The sequence below is a fragment of the Barbatula barbatula genome (assembly GCF_947034865.1).
Source record: "Barbatula barbatula genome assembly, chromosome: 13".
NCBI classification, from domain to species: domain Eukaryota; kingdom Metazoa; phylum Chordata; class Actinopteri; order Cypriniformes; family Nemacheilidae; genus Barbatula; species Barbatula barbatula.
In genome coordinates, this window is record NC_136776.1 from 20,120,890 (window position 1) to 20,141,867 (window position 20,978).

At 39.6% G+C, this 20,978-nt stretch overlaps 1 protein-coding gene across 1 annotated transcript in view; it reads left to right on the plus strand.

Annotated features, from left to right (window-relative positions):
* Positions 1–1,849: 1,849 nt before the first annotated feature.
* lrp1ba (low density lipoprotein receptor-related protein 1Ba) overlaps positions 1,850–20,978 on the plus strand; it is a gene marked incomplete at its 5' end in the record, with an annotated part of 152,716 nt that continues 133,587 nt past the window's right edge. The window contains one exon of the mRNA XM_079471794.1: positions 1,850–1,934. Coding sequence (XP_079327920.1) covers positions 1,850–1,934 — 85 coding nt within the window. The remainder of the gene's footprint in view (positions 1,935–20,978) is intronic.

Sequence of the window (20,978 nt, forward strand, 5' to 3'; positions counted from 1 at the left end):
ATTTTGTCCGCTGAGAGTTGATTGGATATTCACTAAATGACAAGCGGGTCAAGGGGAGGGGTTTAAAATAAGGTCTTGGTGATATCATCCAAAAAAGAAAATCTCGTTAGAGACTATAGCTTGGCTTGGCAGCAATGGTTACTGAAATAAAAGCGTTTTTTTTTAAATATTCATGTTTTCATATATGCATATACGACACCCACATCTTAGCAAATAGAAATCCAGCTGTCAGTGTTAAAGTGGTGTTGTTTTACCGGTTTTGCATACAGTTAGCAGCTTCATGCATTGTCTTGATGAACGTTTAACATATTATTGTGCAAAGCCTGAATCTACCAAAACGTTTCATTTCATAGTTCTGCTAAACACAAGGAATATTAACGGAAGCATGTCAGTAAGCAGTCTGTATTTATTTTCCTCACTATGACAATCAACGGGGGATGAGATCTCTTTGGTTACTGACATTCTTCCAAATATATCCCTTTGTGTGAGAGGGACTAAATGATGACAGAATTGACATTTTCGTTTGAACTATCCCGAACCAATCTCTCATAAAGGGCCCCATGTGGGGCAGCAGAGGCCCCTGGGGGCCCCGGTCACACGTATGCACCAGAACAGCATATGATTTCATAGGGATATTGTCAGGTAAGCTCCAGCGTTGGGAGGGTTTCGCACAGGCAAGCACATTTTGTACATTGGGTTTCAAATTAGTGTCATTCCAAACTTTGAGAAACACCAAATCTTTCGAATCGCTGATGTTTTCGCACGGCGACGAGCAAGAACCGGATGTTTCACACGTTCCATGGTGCCAAGGACACCTGCTTGGATTTGAGGACAAACATGACAAGAGTGAATTTGAAGAGAGAGAACATTGCATCGTTATGTGCTCCCTATGAAGCGAATGTAACGAATGCATCTGCTTCAGAAAGCGGAGGACTCTGCCTTCTTTTCTTTTAAGCATAACGAAGCAGAAGAAACTACTGTAGCTCAATAGAGCATTGCGCAAGTATTGCATTCGGGCTTCGAACCCAAAGGTTTAAGTCGCTTCGGATAGAAGTGTCTGGAAAATGCATACGTTTGAATAGATTTCTTGTACGCTTTGTTCCTTTTCATAAAGGCATCAGACAACTCAGATTAACCGTGGCGGTCGGAAACATGGTCCTGGATCAGATTTATAGAATTAGATTCCATTGAATTAGATTAGCTCACATTTCTCTTGCGTCTGCTCGTCCTAATATGGAAGTACATTGTGCTTCAATATATTCATTGCTTTCTGAGTGCTTGTCTATGATTTAATATCCATCTATATGTCTATCTGTCTATCTAATCTATCGTCTGTCTATTCTGTTAAACATAATTCGTAGTTGTGATGATGTGCTCTCTCTCTCTCTCTCTCTCTCTCTCCACACATCTCTCTCTCTCTCTCTCTCCACACATCTCTCTCTCTCTCTCTCTCCCCCTCTCCCCCTCTCCCTCTCTCTCTCTCTCTCTCTCTCTCTCTCTCTCTCTCTCTCTCTCTCTCTCTCTCTCTCTCTCTCTCTCTCTCCTCTCTCCCCCTCTCCCCCTCTCCCCCTCTCCCCCTCTCCTCTCTCTCTCTCTCTCTCTCTCTCTCTCTCTCTCTCTCTCTCTCTCTCTCTCTCTCTCTCTCTCTCCTCCTACATCGTTATCCCGAAACGGAGGCGCACGCAGTCTCCGCTGTGGCTACAGTCACACACACCTGCGGGAGGAGCGCGCGACGCTGCGCGGTGCGTGAGACCGGGGCGCGTTTGGTCAGACCCAACTCGGGCGCACCATCGGTGCTGTCGGACACGGATCAGGATAACGGACGTGCTCGGGACTACATCCAGCCACGATGTCCGAGGTTATTTTGGCATTTGTGAGCCTGTCGGGATTACTACTTCTGACGAAAATGCTGACAGTGGCCGGAGCCGAGCAAGGTAAGACAAACTGATATTAATTAAATATTTGTACGATTTATATTTAGAATGTAGATTTTTGTGCGGTTTATGGATTATTTCTTTGCTTGGTTTATGACCGTTTCTTTACATCTGAGCTAAGGAAGCGAGGCAAAAAGAAATCAATCGCTGTCAAATAAGTTATATCGAGGCAAAAGTAAAGATTTAAACGTAGATATTATTAAACGTACGAACTTGTGAAAATGTATATATGTAGTCGAGATACGTTTTTCATTATTTATGCGAAATATGTTAATTGTGCATTTTATTAAAACATGTCATTGCGCGTTAAATACGATTACAAAATAAAGGTTCCTAAAGCACCGTCCATGGAGTTTTTGAAAATGTATATATGTAGTCGAGATACGTTATTTATTATTTATGTGAAATTGTGCTTTTTATTAAAATATGTCGTTGCGCGTTAAATACGATTACAAAATAAAGGTTCCTAAAGCACCCGTCCATAGAGTTTTGTGAAAAGTGTAAAGTTGTGTAACACGAACGATTCTCACATAAAATAAGCTGTAAAACCTTTTATTGGGCTTCATACGGTTGACATTTGTCACAAAGCTGTTTATATTGAGTGTCCGGGTGGGCTCGACTTCCTCTGATTGCCTTTAAATGCAGCGTCATTACGTTACGCGCGCGCGCGCAGGGCGGACGTGTTGCATTAAGTCGTTGTAAATGACCGGGTTGCATGCACTGCATGGCTGTGAATGGTGTATCAGGTTAATGCAAGTGAAATGATTCATCCTTAAAGGGCATTACGGTGCAAGATTTCCTCACACTTGCAACCAAACCCACAATTAGATTATATACATATATATATGGATGGATAGATGCAAATGTAGTTATCTTGAACAAATCAACAAGCACCTCAAGTGCAGCTCCCTACAGGGTTTAGTAATGCATTCTGAATACTCTTAACAGGGTATAGACTGAATAATATTGTGGTAAATGTATTTCTCTCCATGTCTTGTCGGTTGGTTTTATTTTTTGATGAATGTTTCATTAATGCCTCAACAGTCACTACTTTGATTTCTGAGATTTGTTTTAGATGGAGATTGCGATGTTCAGCATTGCTTGCATTAGATGCATCCATACAGCAGTTCTTACACAGTCCCATTCCTGGAGGTCGTGTGACCTTTGCATCCTTCGTATTGCTCGTCTTCGTAGCGTACCTGCAGTCAGTTTCCATGTTTTTAGGACTACCGTGGCGGACAGGAATGCAAATTCGCAATAAATGGAATCAGGTGGTTTAGGTGATGGTTTTGGCTTTGATCTCTCACATTGATCCTGGAACCAATTTCTGGTTAAAAGGGTGGGAATTTCCATAATAAATTGAGGATTTGGGAACAATTCCTGTCGGCGATGCCAATCTGGACGGCAGCGTTGGTTACGAAGGCTGTTTTCTTGGGAAGGGCCTTTGTTAACTGTCGACGCTGCCAGTCATGGTTTTTCTCACTGCTTCAAGCTTTAAGTTACCGTGACTCTGCTGGCATAAGATGCGTATTTGAAAATGTTTTTGTGTTTTCGATGGATAATTTCTGTCTTTGCAGCGTGGCATTATTTACCACAGTTCCGTCCTGGTTTTTATAATCCGTTATTGATGCGAAAGAGTTTTATTTTTAGCAATGTTCATCAAGATTGGGCCGTTTAGCATTATTAAACAGCTCTTAAATCGACTGCAATTCCGTGTGACGACTCGGCGTGCTCATTGCAAACGGGAACACGTTGTTTCCACATGTTCTCGAGGACAGAAAAAGTTGAATATTTGTGGTTATGTTTTAAGATTTTTGTAAGGATCTGTAAAGGTCCTTTTATGGTGTTGCACTGGCTACATTGGTTTGTCAGAGCTTTGCCATTTGGTTTCTGAAGCATTTTGAGTGACTTTAAGCAGATTTCACGTTGGTTGTTTCTAGGTTGCTAGTTTTTAAAACATGCCAATAATTAATGCCAATAAACATTTTTATCGAGGTCTGATATGTTCCTAACTGTAGGCGGCATCAGTTGAAGCCAAAAGATGTTGTCCAGTTTTGTTTAAAAAAAATGACCGTTTCATCTCAAAATGTCATATTGTTGTTTTCATTTCTCTCTGTTTTGTTCATGGTCATGCAGGGCTAAGTGCTTGAACTTGAGGTCCTTCATCCCGAGGTTCTTTATACAGTTCTGTCATTCCATTGAGCTGTCAACTCTTGACGGCTCTCGTTCAGCCTCCAGCTGCCATCAAACCCCACGTTCATAAGCCTGCTGAAGGCTACAGCTGATGTTTACATCTCGAGTTGTTCTCTCCCTCCTGGGTCTTCTATCAGGTCATGACAGACATGTAGAAAAATCATGTGTAAACCGACTGATCGGCAGTGCTGGGTTGTAGAACCGTCAAAAGATCTGTTCTCCACTGGTTCCACAATCTGTCAGCTTCATACTTGTTGTGATGAAATTAGACTGTGTTGCTCGAGAGGCCATATATAAATTCATAGTATCGTTTATTTTAGATGAGCAGACGAACGCGAGGCTCGCTTGGTGAGGATGTAATTCTTGACTTCCAGTTTATGTTAGAAAGCTGTGCAGGCGAACATGAGGCTCGCTTGGTGAGGATGTAATTCTTGACTTCCAGTTAACACTTTATGTTAGAAACATGTGCAGATGAACGCGAGGCTCGCTTGGTGAGGATGTAATGCTTGACTTCCAGTTACACAAAAGCAGAAACACCATTACGTGAATACGTTAGCGTTGTCATCCAAGAACACGCTGTCCTTTCTTCGAAAACAAGCACTTGTAAAGTGAAATTATTGTAAAGATTATTCTGTCATCATTTATTCACCATGTCATTCAAGTGGTTTTGTGTCCATACAGTGGAAGTCAATGTGGGCCATTGCTGTTTGATTGCCAACATTCTTCAAAATAAAGCATCTTGGATCATTCAGTCGTGGTAATCTTTCCAAATCCCGATAAATTTGATACAGAACTGTATTTGATCATTTTTAAAGCCTTGAAAAATTATTACGTTACTAAAAATGTATTCAACTTTAATGTTATTGAAGCTCTGAGGTGGTCGCAGTTATATTCGGAGCCCATAAGCGAGATTGAATATTTCTCCCTCTTTCTCTCAGCGTGTCTTTGATCTTTGCTCTGTTTGGAGGAGTTTAAACTGTGCTCACGGGGGTCTCCATGCATCACGGGATTATTCACTTCAGTAGATTTTCGCAGCTACAGTATTTATGGCTTAATTGATATTTATGGTCATGCTTTTGGTGGCTATCAAACTTGCTGAGGCTTTGTGTGTAAACACGAAACGTTATTTATTTATTTATAAGAAGTCACCTTTTCGTGACAATTGCAGCATTTTTTATTTTACAATTAAAATGATGCTGCAAAAACAATACAGTATAATATCAGTACTAAACAATTTTAGTACCTCATTGGTTTTGCACACATTGTACGCATGTTTGTTTTTGGCATGAACGCTACAATGCAAAACAGTTCTGGTCATATTCTTGATATGTTGTTTTTTCGGGATTCTCTTGTATTTGTACTTCAAAACACGCAAACTAGTTTTAAAGCATTTTGTAGAAGTCTGTCATAACAACAGCTTAAAATAAGTGGTTTTCTGCTCTCTGGAACTTGTCCTCTGTCTGGTAAATCAATTATTACTCTGAGATCATCACAATGGGAGTCAATACGACTTTGGGGTCCCCAAAGTCCTTTCCGCCGTCTCACCAGGCCGTGCTTGAATTTTGTGTTTTTACCGTGACTTGCAATTTCGGCTAGTGGCAGATGACAGGGAGACAGGAGGATGCGGAGCGAGTTTGTGTTCGTCTAAATGCATTTGTCACGCATTCCTATGAAAGGCGTTCTGTATTTGTTTGTTGCTGTCTGGTCTTCCGCTGAACGCGACGCATCTAAAATGAAACATTTTGAAAGCGAAGCAGGCCACTTTGGGAGAGACACAACAGGCGAAGGACACAAAGTCCTACTTGCATACAGTATCTGCATTTAGCAGCCTGATCTTGGGAAACCAAAACCGGTCTCTGGGGAAATCTTTGGTTAATAATATAATGTTTCTTTTTGCAGTTGCATGACACAGTCAAATAGTACACATAATATACATTGAAATTCAAAGCCATTTGTCCGTTGGTTGTGTATATACGGTGCTTATGCTAAGTTAATTTTTTATTATATTTGTATTGTTAAGTAACATTTAAAAAAAGTATTTTCCAGTAAGACCAGGTTGGCATTCACACACTGTAGTCCATCTCAAGTCTAATTTTTTCCTTTGTTTACTCCTCTCTCTGGTCTGATCTCTAATGTTGTCAGATATGCCATAAATCCAGAAGCAATGAAATAAAGAGCAGATGTTAGAAGGAAAGACAGCTTGCTCGCAACTCGTATGAAGCACCTATAGAGTCGATGTTCCTCAAAGCAAGGCTCAGATGTGGCGCTTTTAACTCGAAGAAGAACAACAGGGGGTCTTTTAAAATTCAGATCAGTTCTGTCAGACCTCCTGTGTACACACACAAGCAGATGCCAGTTTTGGACTTTGTTTGATCGTGTTAAACAGTTTAGAAATCGAGAACGTAATAGTTGAACAAAATATGAGTTCTGTCTAATATTATTTGCACTTACTGTATGTCGGCCTAAAGTTGCACTGCACATGTTTTTGCGGACTTACATTTTTAAGAGATACCAACAAGTCAGTTCAAAGTTGCAAGTTAAAATCTGAACTTATTTTATAAGTTAAAGCAAATTAGTATTAGCCAAAATATGAATATACGTTTATATTGTTATGTTGCGTTACGTTATATATTTTTCGAACTTTATTTCCATAAGCTGTCAGTGTTCTGAAACGATCTTTGTAAGGATTCATCTAAATGTTTCAAATGTAAATTATGACAATTTCGTTTCACGTCAACTGTGTTATTCGATCTTTTTCCAAACAAGATTTTGCGCGCGTATTGCATTTCCTGCTAAACCTTCATCCGCTCCCAAACTCGCACCATCGGTTGGCACAGAAGTTCCCAAGTTGGGGTGTTTCAACCAACAGGGTGATGTTTTAAAAGCGCCACTGTGTTTGCACTCTTCGTAAGTCACTCTATTAACACGTTTTTTAATGTTATTACATACTTTCGCAATTCGATATTTACCTTAAGATATTCTCTGGTGTATGTTTGTTGTTAGTAAGAGCGATGCTGGCAGATGTCAGCCGAGGTAAAAACAGTGATCCCTGTCTAAAAATATCAGGTTATGTTGAACATTTTAACATGTTGTGGAGTTCACCTCAAAGTTTGTTGTTCTGGATCTCAGAGTTATACGATGGTGCAGCGAGGATCAAAAGACGTTCAGGGAGAGACGCTTGCTGGGTGGTTGGATGAGAAAGATCACAAAATGAACATTGATTTATTGACTCCACATCAGCACGGCGTAGGAGATCACAGCGCAGATATCAACCTTTATTTGGGTGTAATTTATTGACAAACCGAATGCGCCGATTCAATATTCAGCGAGGAACAAAACGGGTACCATGCAAATTAAGGAGATAAAGACAACGGCAATGTGCCTTTGAAAGACTCCAAATGTTTTCATGCCACGAGCAGATATCCAACAGGTTATAATGACCTGACAATCCCACGAATGAGGCACGGCGCGTTCCCGCTGAAAGTCTATCAACACCGCAGAGGCCAAAACAACAACTCAGCCCGACCAATAAAGACACAAGTCTATTGACTATAAACCAAGGGGCTATAAATCCTATGAACACATAATAGACTCCGTTATAGATTGCCAACGGCACCCGCGGCAGTCACTTGTGCTAAATGACAAAACAGTGCTTGGGACGGGAACGTCTTGCAGGACTCAAGAAGCAAAGAAAAACAGGAAATATCTTTTCTAACCATTAATGAGGTCAAATGTGTCATTTCTGCATAAATAGCATCTACAAATGTAATTGGACGTGTTATTATTGTTTTATAACAAGAACTACTTTGTTTGATTAAAAAATATGTGCTTTTTTAACCAATTCATGACGATGAGCTTGAAACAATGATTTATCATTTTTTATAATCAGTTGTAATAAAAATATATTTTCATAAAAAAGTAACTTTTTACTTCGAATTCGTACGATCTTATTTGCACGTTTTAGTATTATTTGCTTTCGTGCCATTGACATTAGGTTTAGAGGCGGGGTTAGGGGAGAGGTATTGCTTTTTTCGAATAATCGTACGTTTTTGTATGATTCGCATCGTACAAATTGGCCAACTCGTAAAATAGTTACGAATTCCTGTGAGATCAGGCTTGTATTTTACGCTGTAAAAAAACCCACTTGAACACTTACAGTAAGTTAAACGGCTTTATTACATTTTTAAGTTCAATCAAAATATCTTTGAGAGTCAATTCAACTTAAATGATATTGAATCAACAAGTTGTATTCCGAGGTAGCTGAAATCGCTGAAATGTTTTTTACAGTGTAGTTAACCTGTAATTTTATGTGTCAAACAGAGATGGCGAAAGAGAGGCTAGAGTTTGCAGGCAAATTCACAGCCACCTTTAACGTTGAGCAGCTTAAGCGAATTGTCCAGTTCTCTCTTAAATGGATTCTTGGGTGTTGTGATGTTCATTCAGATGCCTTCAAAAACCATTTAGCTCAATGATTACCTTTCCGGTGCCTTTGAGCTTCTCGTCACTGACGTGCAAAATGATGACAGTGATTTATTACTGTGTTTTCTGCGCATTAGACTTGCCCACTTTTCTCTCAACTGTTATTGGAGAAACAAAAACGGGTGAATGACCCTAGAATACAATGTGTCAGTGTCTGGATTATGGGTTAAACAAGGTCCGTTCAATTGTAAAACCACATTTACTGTCATCGAATATAAATCACATTTATCACACATTTAACACACTAATAACAATATTGTCAATTCGGTGTTTCCCACTGAATTTTGAGAGATTGTGGTGCCGATGATGTCACACACGAATTAGCCTATAAGTGACGTCATCATGACGTCGTGTTTGGGTTTGGTCTAGTTTTGGCACTTGAATCTGTTTCGCTTCTCCTCTCTGATCACATTATATATAGGGCGTGATGAATGAATCAATACCGGAAACAGACAACAAAGTGATACAGTATGTTGTTATGAGAAGTATAAGAATAAATTATTTGAGAAACCACAGCGAGTGGCAAATAAGACAATGGCGGGCACCCAAAACACTGCAGTTCATATCTCCTTAAAGGAAAAGTTAATCTCTCTTCTCAAAATACTTGTTTTTTACTCCCCCAAATTACATACAACATGTTTTAAGACCTTGCAGCGTCTTCGGGAACACAAATGAAGATATTTTAGGTGACACCCGAGAGATTTTCAGGCCGCCTCATAGGTGCCAATGCCGTCATTGTTGTCAAGGTCCGGAAAAGTACTAAAGACATCGTTCCATCCGCTCATAGGGGCTAAAATATCTTTAGTTGTGTTCGGACGTCTTAAAACATGATGAACGCCATGTGGGTAAGGAAAGAACACAACACAATTCGGATTTTGAGACTTTTTCTTTAAATATGTACTGTGCTTTTGTTTGAATGATCTTACCTACAGAGTTGTCTAAAAGTCGAGACCGCAATACAAACATTAAGTATGTCATAAATACAGTGTGAGAATACTGATACAGTCTAACACGGTTAAACTGTTGTTTGTTTCACCTGGAGCAATATTACATTATACCAAATGAGTATAAAACGAAAGCCCGTAATGCACAAAAACACATGCAGGCAACTTGCCATTTAGCAGATGCTTTTTATTGCTACAGTAATTGCAGGGAAAGCTCTTTGGAGTAACATGAGGTTAAGTGCCCCGCTCTGGAGTACAACTGAGATGGGTTTCTATTTGTTACCCTTTGTATCTTCTCCTAACCGGGGATCAGACATTTGACCTGCTCATTATCATCCTTTTACCTCTATAGGTTACCACTGTCTTAATTCATTGAATCAAGTAATTCGTAGTCGATCGATTGAAATATCTTCTCTTATGTTCTGCAAAGGAAGGAAAGTCATACAGGTTTGAAATGACACGATGATGAGTTACTGATGAAATCATTTTCATTTTGGAATAAACTATCCCTTTAAGGTCACTTTTTAAATGCCCCCTACCCAACAAACCCAATAAAATGTGGATGAATTATTTTTGGACAAACCATGTTGTCTCTAAGTTGGTAGGCCTATTGTTTCATCGCATGGTTAGTAACCCTATTTGACATGCATTGAAGCATAGCTTTTACCTTTCTTTCTTATCCTGTGACCATATTTTGGATCGAGACCCACCAGTTAAAAACCACACACACCGTCCAAGTAGTAATACATTTATTTTGTCGTCTCTGTAGTAGACAAAAGTGATAGATATTATCATCCGAATCTCCCTTTTGGCTTAATCTGATAAATAGCACATTCATAACAGACAATCGATCTGCTGTTTACTCTGGCAGGAACAGAAAATCGATGACAGAATGGTATGCAGCAACATCTCTGTGACGAGACAGCGGCTTGTGGCCGTGCGCTGGATTCACTGATAGCAGTGGAAGCAGCAGAGCTCTAGAGGAGCGGCGAAATTAATTTTCGTTTATTTCAGCGATTTATCATCGATGATAAATGTGCCGCGCGGATGACCCCTGGATGATGCATCATCTGCAGATGAGTATTGACTGAATTATAGCAGAAGCAAACAACTGTTGGCCAGTTTTCCCACAATGCCCCATGAGTGATAATTGAATTTGCGCTATGAATTATTTTCTAATTATGCCCGCTTTTTTCTTTGAGAAGGGAATTATGGGTAATTTTTCGTTTTTATAAACGTATTAACTATGGGCCGGTTTAGTGAGAGGATTCACCTGTGGCTTTCAGTGCTTTTGAGTTTTCGCGTAATGGCGCCGTAAAAACGTCTTTAAAATAATTGTGGCGTTTGAAACACATGGCCTGCGAGTGCATCATCGTGACCTCAATTAATTTGTCACCTCGCTGTAAAGCAAACCTGTCTGCATAAATGCTTTCTTGTGTTTGCGCGTATTTTAAAAAAGCTTTCATTCAAAATAACTTTATAATGACCATAAGTCAGATTTAAAGAGACAGTTCATCTAAAAGTATCAGTTGTCATTATTTATTCGCTCGCATGTCGTTTCTGCGTGACCTCTTCTTTTGTGGAATACAAAAGTGTTTTGTTTCTTTCAGGATAAAGCTATTTTCTCGCTCCTCACAATTATAATGAATGGAGACTGGAGCTTCAAAAAGTTCTTCATTTATTAAAAGTGCAAGTTTTTAGTAACAGAACCGTTTAAAAAAACAAAACTCCTTGGTGTTGCACAGATAAGACTCAAAGTCGTACAAGGTGGAACAAAGCGTGAGGAAAGAGAGTTATGACATTATTATAATTTTAGGGCACCGTCCCTTTAAATAATACTGTGTTCTTTCACATACCATACCATGCTAGGCTATAGGCTTTGTGTTCACCTGTTATACATTCCCTCGGGCAGCGCTAAAGAGAAGCAGAAAAGATCTTTGTCCTTATTTTTCTTTTGCATCTTGACCTTCACTCTCCTTTGTTATGTCACGAGCGATTCACGCGGCGCCGGAACGTCTCTCAGGTCAAAGGCAGCTGAATTTGCTAGGAAGTGAAGAGTTTGAGTATGCATATCGAGTCTCTTATTAGCATATGGACTTGTTCTTCTTGAATAATAATGACTGTATTAATATCTAGATATGTTTTTTGTCAGTTAGCTGCCTGTGTAGATGGGTGATAATATACCTGTCTGTTCGCTTTTCTGTGCGTTTGTTTTTGATGGCTTGTTGTTTCTTCAACCTCATGTCATTCCAAACCTGTATGACTTGTGCAGAACACAAAAAGAGATATTTTGAAGAACGTAAGTAACCAAGCAACACTGGCTCCTATCGACTTCCGTTGTATTTACACAAAACCACCGAGACATTTTCCAAAATAGCTTCTGTTGTGCAAGAAAAAGTAATGTATACTGTTTTGAGGGTGAAAAAATGATGACAGGTATTTTTACTTTTGCAAAGAGGGGTTAACTGAACACGAAAGCTTGAGATGAACAGTTGCGTATTTGGGAAACATTTCCAAGCCAGCAGTCAGCAAGAAAGAGTCGAGCTGTGTATGACGGTTGAAGCGTGATCCGCTGTAAATGCTTCAGGCTTCTGTTTATTTATTTATCAATTCACTTCATTCTGTTCTTTTCCCGTACGTATATGTTTCTCTAACTGTCAGTAAAATCTGCTGCTGTCCATGGTGCTGAAAAACAGATATCACATCCGTTCTCTCTCTGCGATACCAATCTGTCATCTCCTTGTTTGTGAGATGCATTGGGCTGTTTTTTGTTATCATTGACGTCTACGCTAAGGTTTTTTCTAGGAGTTTATCGTGACTGTATTGACATTGCCTGGAGTTGTTTATCTCTCGCTTCATTTGCATCCCGGCAAAATTAAATGGGAGCGAACGATACTGTCAGCTAGCCCCGTTTCAGATTTTCCCACAAGTGGGTCATTTCGCAGCCCTGTCAGATGGAAATTTGTCTCAGACGCGTCGTAATTAGGGCTGTCAACATTGCACAAATGTCTCCAGCGATTAATAGGTGTGCAAATGATTGCATTTTAATTGTGGGGTTTGTATATAGCACAGTTTACGCCTGATGCGCATGCACTTTTTATTTGCTAATGTAAAAATATGTAGTATTTAAGTAATTACATTTAATTTTGTTGTTTGCATATTACTTGAAATAGTAAGGGAAATTAAGAGAAAAAACATACACTTTATTTTTGGTTAAAATGGTATTTTAATGTTTATTGCTCCAGCAGTAGCTGTTTTTTGATGTTAAAAAGGCTGTTAACTGGGATGCAGAGGAAAAACGCTTGGAGTAGTTTTCTAGAGCGTTATAGAGCATTGTAGAATTCTGAAATAAAGACATTGAAAACTATAAAAAAGTTACACTGAATGACATAAATAATATTTTTAACATTTCAGATTTTTTTGGCCAAAATTGTAGTATTTTATATTTATTCCTTTTGGTCAACTTTGGTTTAGTTTTACTTTGATTTAAACTTGTTTTTGGAACCTAGGCAATCTGAATATTACTATGTGTTAATGTAATATTTAGTCCTGTTATTTTTATTGCTATATTGAATATTGGAATATTATTGTACAATACATACAGCCTAAATTCTTCACTTGAACACATCATTTGGTTTTTTTAATATATTCTTCCTTCTTTCATTTCCCATAATTGCGAACAGGTGATTATGTAATAATGGCGACAAGTCTAATAGCATTTAAAGTTAGTAATCACATTTTGTGTGCCATCATTGTGGCTTTGGAAAGTATTGTGTCCACCCTGCTTGGTTTTAATGTTTTTCTAAATAAACCAGAGTAAGGCAAAAATACAGTGATGTTCTAGCACCGGATTGTGACTACTCGCATGTTGGGTCACATGAGGCTTTGCCCTCTGCGCCGCCTTCCATTGTATTTTTTTCGGGTTGATGAAAAGCGTCTGTATGTTGCTAGGGGTGATTGCACCGAGGGGGTTCAAAGCTACACTGCCGTATGAAGGATATGTACTGCCCTCACCTACAGTATAGATAAAAAATCTCTCTTCTGCTTTTTAACACACCCGTTCCTTCTTAACTTCAGGGAAGTTCACGAACTGCGCATTTGCAAACGGCACAAGCTAGCACATTGAGGTTACGTTGCCCGATTCGTACTCAAAAAATGCGCAATGCAGCAAAAACTTACATTTTACATATAAGACACAGAAGACGTTGCACCTGAGCCAATGTAGGCCATAAAGCAGATTTAAGTAATGCGCCGTTGGGCTATTTATGCAACCGGGAGGCCTGCATTTGCAGGTGTGTGTTGAACCGCAGTTGACCATTGACCGCTGGATCTTGCTGACAGTGGTTCTCCTAGATATTCACGTCACGAATTAGTGTAGGCATTAACTCTCATACCTGAAATACTGTGCATCATTAAGTTACCGGGCAGCTTTTAGACACACTTAACAGCCGTGATTCGACTTACTCCGAGCGCATCGGGTCGCGTACATTACTGAGTGAGCTCACCGTGTCCTTTTGGCCCGGCGGCACTTTAATGCTAACCTACAGTCATATTTCTTACACCGTAGCAACGCATGCTGAATATGAATTCAATAGGTGAAGGAGGTCTTTCGATGTTTGCTATACAGCGTTAGCGCAGGATAGAACATTGAATAGAACATTTCGGCCGACGCCGCCGGTCCCGGCAAGACGAAACGACTCCATTGTCCTTACATTTTAATTAGTTGTAATAAAAGTGGAGGGAGATAATGGATTTGTGTATTCCCAGAAACACTCGAGAGTGCCGTTATATGGGTCTTATGCAATGTCTCTCGCTCCGTCCGCGGCCCATAACGCGTGCATTAGCAAGCTAAGTGCCGCCCGGCGGGGCAATCTCCTCCCTGACCCGTTGAACCTGCGGGTAGTTAAGAGACTGCAGTCGGGTGATGTTTGAAAAGGCTTGCGCTAGAGTCGTCGTAATGGTCAGCGGATATTATGATAGCGGAAATCATGTCTAGCAGGTAATAAAAAGGGACTTTGTTTTCTCAAGGGGGGTGGATGAGGTTTTCTTCTTTGCTGTGTATATTAATAAATAAGCTTTTTATCTGTATAATATGTCTGGGATTGATAATACGATGCAGACGGGATGGGAATGTTATGAAACGTTTCTTGAGAATGATGTTAAAAAGAGCTGTTAATGGGACGTTGAGTAAATGTTTCTAAGGATTTTGAAAAACTTCCGTGAGTTTCGCCAATATGCGAATCATGCATTTTGAATGAATTCCTGGGTTTTCTCCGTTGGAAATATGATGATTTGATAAAATATTAAACACTAAATATTACCCTAAATATTATCTTTAAATTTTCATTAATCATAAATATACCATTAATGTTTAAAGACAAGGTTTTAATACAAAATGAATTTAAATTTTTTTTTTATGGAAAGTCAATGGGGGCAGATTGTGAAGTGAATTACTCCTTTCAGACACAAAAGGAGATATGTCGAAGAATGTCGGTAGCCAAACGACAATGGCACGCATTTACTTCCATTGTGTGGACACAAAACCAGTGAGATATTTCTCAAAATATCTTCCACAAAATATAGAGTCACATAAAAGTTTAAAATGACAAGAGGGGAATAAATAGTGACATCATTTTTATTTTGGGGGCGACCATTCCTTTAATACCACAAGTATTACTAAGAATATCCCATCGATTACGCCAAATAAGAAGTTACCATGATTTTTTGTAGTAAACCAACCACATTTACCATGGCCTTGCTATATTAACTATAGTTTAACCATAGTATATCTAGTAAATTGGTCATACAAATGGTAATCAACCGTTTTATTATAAAACTATACTTACGTTTCTGAGTAGTTGTGATTTCTTGACAAACTTTCTTTTTCATTATAAAAAATGTTTTAGTTATACTACTGTACCTAGTATGTACTTAGCAAATGAACTATCAAACAGACAGAAAACATCCGCGACTGTGTTTCACAAACATTTCTTTTTGCGGATACATGAGTACACATGTCTATTTTTGCATCAATTTAATTTGCGGCCCATTTAGTGCTGTAACTCCGTCACGGTTCTGAGATTTAATCATGATTTGAGTGCGCGTGTAAACCTGACGCCACAGGGAACATTAACATACGACTGTGCCGATCATTTTCACCAGATGCAGCGAGGAAAAAGCGAAGCGGTTTTAGGTCATTGCGCATGATGGAGGCCTCCTCATTTCCTACAGAAACACCATAAACGCTAAACTAGAGTCAAAAAATATCTACACAGCGTCAATGAGCTTGCACGGTTGCATCACCCATCTGCTGCTTTATTACGGCGAAGCATTCTGCTCGAACAAAACACGGGCACGCATCACAGTTTCCCAAAATCACTTCCCCTCTGTGTTTCTCTGCAAGGTTGAGAAAACTGAGATTTCCCCCCCTTCGGTTTGTTGTATAAAACGCGAACACACTGCGCCCTCTGCTCTACATCAGAATCACACAAAGTGGTTTCGCAGAATCCGCAGCCAATCTGCCCGAATCAATGTTTGCGGCCACCTGCGAGCTTTGTGCGGCTTGGCTTTCGCATGACAGCACGGATGGAGATGAGGGGTGTCCGTTCTGACAGGGTTGGCTCGGACTTTGGCGGGAAGGCAATCAAATGGGTCCTAATAATGTCACTCTGGTGAATGGAGCTCGAACGCTTGTTTTCTGGTAGCAGGCAGCCATCTGCTCCAGGGGAGAGTCATGTTGAAAATGCAAAACGGGGGTAAAGAGGGAAAAAGTTGAAGTCTTGTCATGTTCATAAATGTGTTGTGGGTTTTAAAGAAAAGCTCCTTGCAGGTGTTCTGTAGAAACCCCTCTACAAACACTTTCAGAAAATGAAGTTAAAGTGTAGTACCCATGCTCAATGTATTATTACATTTAAAAATAAAATAAAATAATAAAATGTTGTTGTTGTTGTTATAGATAATGTTATTAATAAAAATAAATAGATAATAAAATAAAATAAAATTGTGTTTTCTTACAAATATCAGGGTTAAACTATGGCCACCATAGTTTACAATGGTAAATTTGTGTAAAAGTCCTTTTATGTATACTAAACAATTACCTTAAATACTAAAACAGCACTTCAAGGTATATCATGATATCCCCATAGTACATTATAAATGTGTATAGTTTCTTTCGTACTTCATGTTTGAATTCTTTTGGTTGTGTTCTTTGGTTATTGTCACATAGATCAGAAAAACCTTTTATAGTCAAAACCACTGTTCATTTAAAAAATCTTCTATACATATGATATTTCATTTTCAATACACGCAGCGCATCTGCTTTGTAGATTCATTTTATCTTCTCATTTTCGACATTTCTCCTCTTTCAGCCCCGTCCCTCAGCATCTTGTGAACCGAACGTCTTCGGTACGTTTTGGCTTCAGAAGCCCCCCGGCCCCCCGCTGTGCAGTTTGGACCAGCTTTACTTTATCTCCCCTCAGCTCAGTCCAGCCCTCGTGCTTTTCGTCCTTCTACAGCATGCGACTCTGCGTGCCCTTCCGCAGCCTTTTATCGCCGTCCAAATGTGGACGCCGTCCCGATTCTGACAGCAAAATGCCCATAAACGAGAAAAGGAGCTGGTGAGGAACGACCGCTGACAGGAAGTAGACCTCATTTATGGGGAGTCAGGTCGGATGAGTAATGCGAGATCCGGGGTCATTCTCAAAGAGCAGACAAGCGGGCCGTTGACACATTTTACAGATTTAAAGAGACGATTAGAGCAGAAATCTTTGTCTGACACAACAGGTTTTACTCCTGACTGCTGATGTATCCGCTCGGATGCCAAAACCTTCTTCCCTAACTGATCCATCATCATCCGGTTGAAACGCGACAGCTAAAGAGGCTATTTACGGATGCGTGCCGGCGTTTTTTAAAGTGTGTGTCTCTTTGTAACTCACTGAGGAGCAAACGCAAGGAGAAACGTGGTGGTTTAGAAAGCCCTCGAGGGACTCGGGTAGGCCACACACAAACACACACTTGCCATAGGATTCAATTGTATTACCTCACACAGACCTCTTACATTTTCATTAAAGCATCATTTAATATTATTTTTGAATAATCAATTTCCTACTAGTTTGTCGTCTCGTGTTATCTTAATGTCATTTTTATCTCTTTAACCTCACAGAAGCATGTACACATCATACGGTTTAAAGAAAAATATGATGTGGCCCGATCCCCCCTGATCCCCCCAAACAACTATTAACATGATCATGTATTGATAGATGAGAAACGTGTTCTATTACACAACTGAGAGAGCAACATAATTGCAAATCTTAGTCTTCTGCTTTCTCTCTCTCTCTCTCTCTCTCTCTCTCTCTCTCTCTCTCTCTCGCTCTCTCTCTCTCTACGCTAACATGCACGATAGAAATGCAAATGATGGACATCTCTGTCTCTTTCTCTCTCTTCCGCTTTCCTTATCTTCCTTTATTTGTAACTTCTACTCCAGCATGCACAATACAAATGGACGTCTAGTGAGACAAATTACTAGAATATATCATCTGAATGCATTGGATGCATCAAATGCAGCCTTGCACGCATACGAAAGCCTGGCAAGACCTGTCTCCACGAGAACACAAGTCCGCTCTATGCTTTTTTGGAATTGTTTTATTTATGGTAAACCACAAATTTGCCATGGTCTTATTATAGTAACCGTGATCAGGAAATTTACATTAAAACTGTTGCTGTAAAAGTGCACAAAACTGCAATACTACACTTTCTCTATAATAAAACCGCGGTGTGTCTCTGCGGTTGCTAGGATGCTCTGGGTGGTTGCTAAGTCCCACCCACCTGCCTCTATGATATCCCATCGCTTAGAAAAGTAATAGCACACCGGTTCTCTACACCGCAACAAATTGAGGCATCATTCATGCAAGTAGTACAGGATCTTCTCTGTTATTCCTTTAAAGTATTCATAAATCCTCGTTGAATCTGAAATCAAATAATCGTTTTCTATTTCGGCTGAATCATTCTGCTCAATGTGTCCCCGCTCTGTTATGCTAATCCATCTCCCGTTATGAATCACAGCGATTCTGAATCATTTGGATGATAAAACGAGAGTCTCTCGCCTTCAAGCACCCACCAATCGGAGCTCACGAACACTAGCCAAATGCTTGTTAAAGCGAACAGGAAGTCACAGGAAGTGCATTTTTCAGAGACGGCAGTCAAAGACGTCAACTGCGTTTATGCAAACATTAAAGCATTTGGGATATCTGATGAATAAATGAGTTTCCTTTCAATGGTTGCAGAACAGATAGATGGAATATCCTGTGAAAGAAGGCTCTTTTGGAGCCTTCACCAGGTTTTTGTGGTGACATCTGCCGTACGAGTCGAGCGCCGGGTTCGTTTCGGATTATACCGGCTTGTAGAATGAAGACAGCTGGTGAAGCTGGTTCTGGCCGTTTCACGGATCCAGAATGCAGATCGTTACGATAAAAAGAGCATCCAAGGACGCGTCTAGCGAAGACGGCAACTTTTCTTGACGTTAATCTTAAATCCAACGCATCTTGGAAAATTGACTGAAACATCATTTTTGTGCTAAAAGCTGTTGCGGGTTATTGCAAGGGCTTGTTTGTAAAGCTGAGAATAGGTTTCAGGCACGCACGGAGAGATGGATCGACCACGTTGAAGTGAAAATAACACCTCGGATTTCATTTATGTAAATCACATTTTTGCACTTTACGCACAATAAACTAACTTTCAGATTGCATGAGAAGCGTAAAGTACATTTATAGAAGACGTTTCTGGAGTAATCAAATTGATATTTTTATAATAGTTGACAAAAAACTAATTCTAATTCAGAATTCCAATTTTCTTTATATCGTAACATTATTAATTTTAAGTATTATTTATTATATTAAATATTTTCTGAGCATGATGATCATCTTGAATTGGAAAATAATAAATAGTTTCATAAATAAAGCTAACGTTTTTCTTAGTTTTTTTTATTATTTATTTCTTCATTCATTCGTTTGTGTATTTATTTGATTGTTTATTTAAAACATTTTATTTACATATTTCGAACCTGAACGTTTTGTGCTGTTTGTTTTTTCCCCTTTGTCTTCTATCTTAGCTTTCGGCTGAGACATCAAAGTTTTACAAATTGCTCTGTAAAGAAGTGGCCATTTTGCCGGTGTAGAATTAAAACATGGCTGTTATTTATTTTGCTAAGATCTTCAGGAGTTCATAGTGCCGTGCATATAAACGTCACCTTGCGTTATTAAAGTCACAACCTGCTTTGATTTCCGATGGAGCTGCATCGCTTCCCTCAATTTGGGCCTCTCTGCTTCTGAAGTCTGTTTAAATAATTAGATTTTTTCTGGCATAATTGTGAGTCTCAAGACTCATTCCTCATTACCGTGTCACATCTCTATGGCAACCGCGAGTGATATTTCATAATTAAGAGTTGGCAGAGAGCCTACGTCCCTTCCACTTATTTCAGAAATAAAATGATCGATATGGGAATGCAGCGTGCCATATTGAGTGAGCTGTGTACGTTGGTATGATTAATAACGTGAGAGAGAAATCACAAATATCTCCTTGGCACGATGGCTTTAGCAGCTTATCGTTGATGAAGCTAGTGGGTGGCGGCGATTTCGTACATCGGGAGTCTGGGTGAAAGGGTTAGTTTGACCAAATTCTCTCATCATTTACTCATCCTCATGTGATTTCAAACCTATCTGACTTTCCTTCTTCTCCAGAACACATAGGAAGATATTCTGCAGAACGTTGGTCACTGAACAACATTGCTCCCGTTGACTTCCACTGTATGAACACAAAACCAGACATTTGAGGAAATCTATCGCGCAGTATCGAGCGGACATTCTCCGTTTGATCTAGTGCCCCTTGTGACCGCATGTAATTGATACGTCGTTCTCGAACATAAGCCACGGCCTAACACGCGTCGTATAGATGGCTATAGAATGTCATACGGGGGATTTACACGCGAATGATTGCTGCGCTTAGCTTGTCGAGAAAGTGACAGATGCGTTTGAACCTTACTTGAGTTGTTTCGAGAGGATTTAAAGCTGAAGTGTGTAATTTATTCGGTGTCAAAGTACCTTCGGCTGTTCCGGCTTAACTGAGACGACTGTTGCTGAGCTATTTAGGTTGAAAAGTGTAAACAAACGTTATGAAAACGTAGCTTGACCGAAAGGGTGACGTTTAGGGCGGGGCTTTCGGTTGTTCAACCAATCATGACGCCAATGGAGCATAAATGCAACGTTTACCGTTAAAGCAGAATTACTTTGATATAATTGCTTTGTTTTATTTAAAAAAAAATGTAAATTGCTTTGATTTAGGGCCAAACCAAGAACGCTTTGTGACACCTGCCAAAGAGTCGCTAGACGGTCATCCTTTGAACTGGGTTACACATCCTCTTACGGACATTAAATAT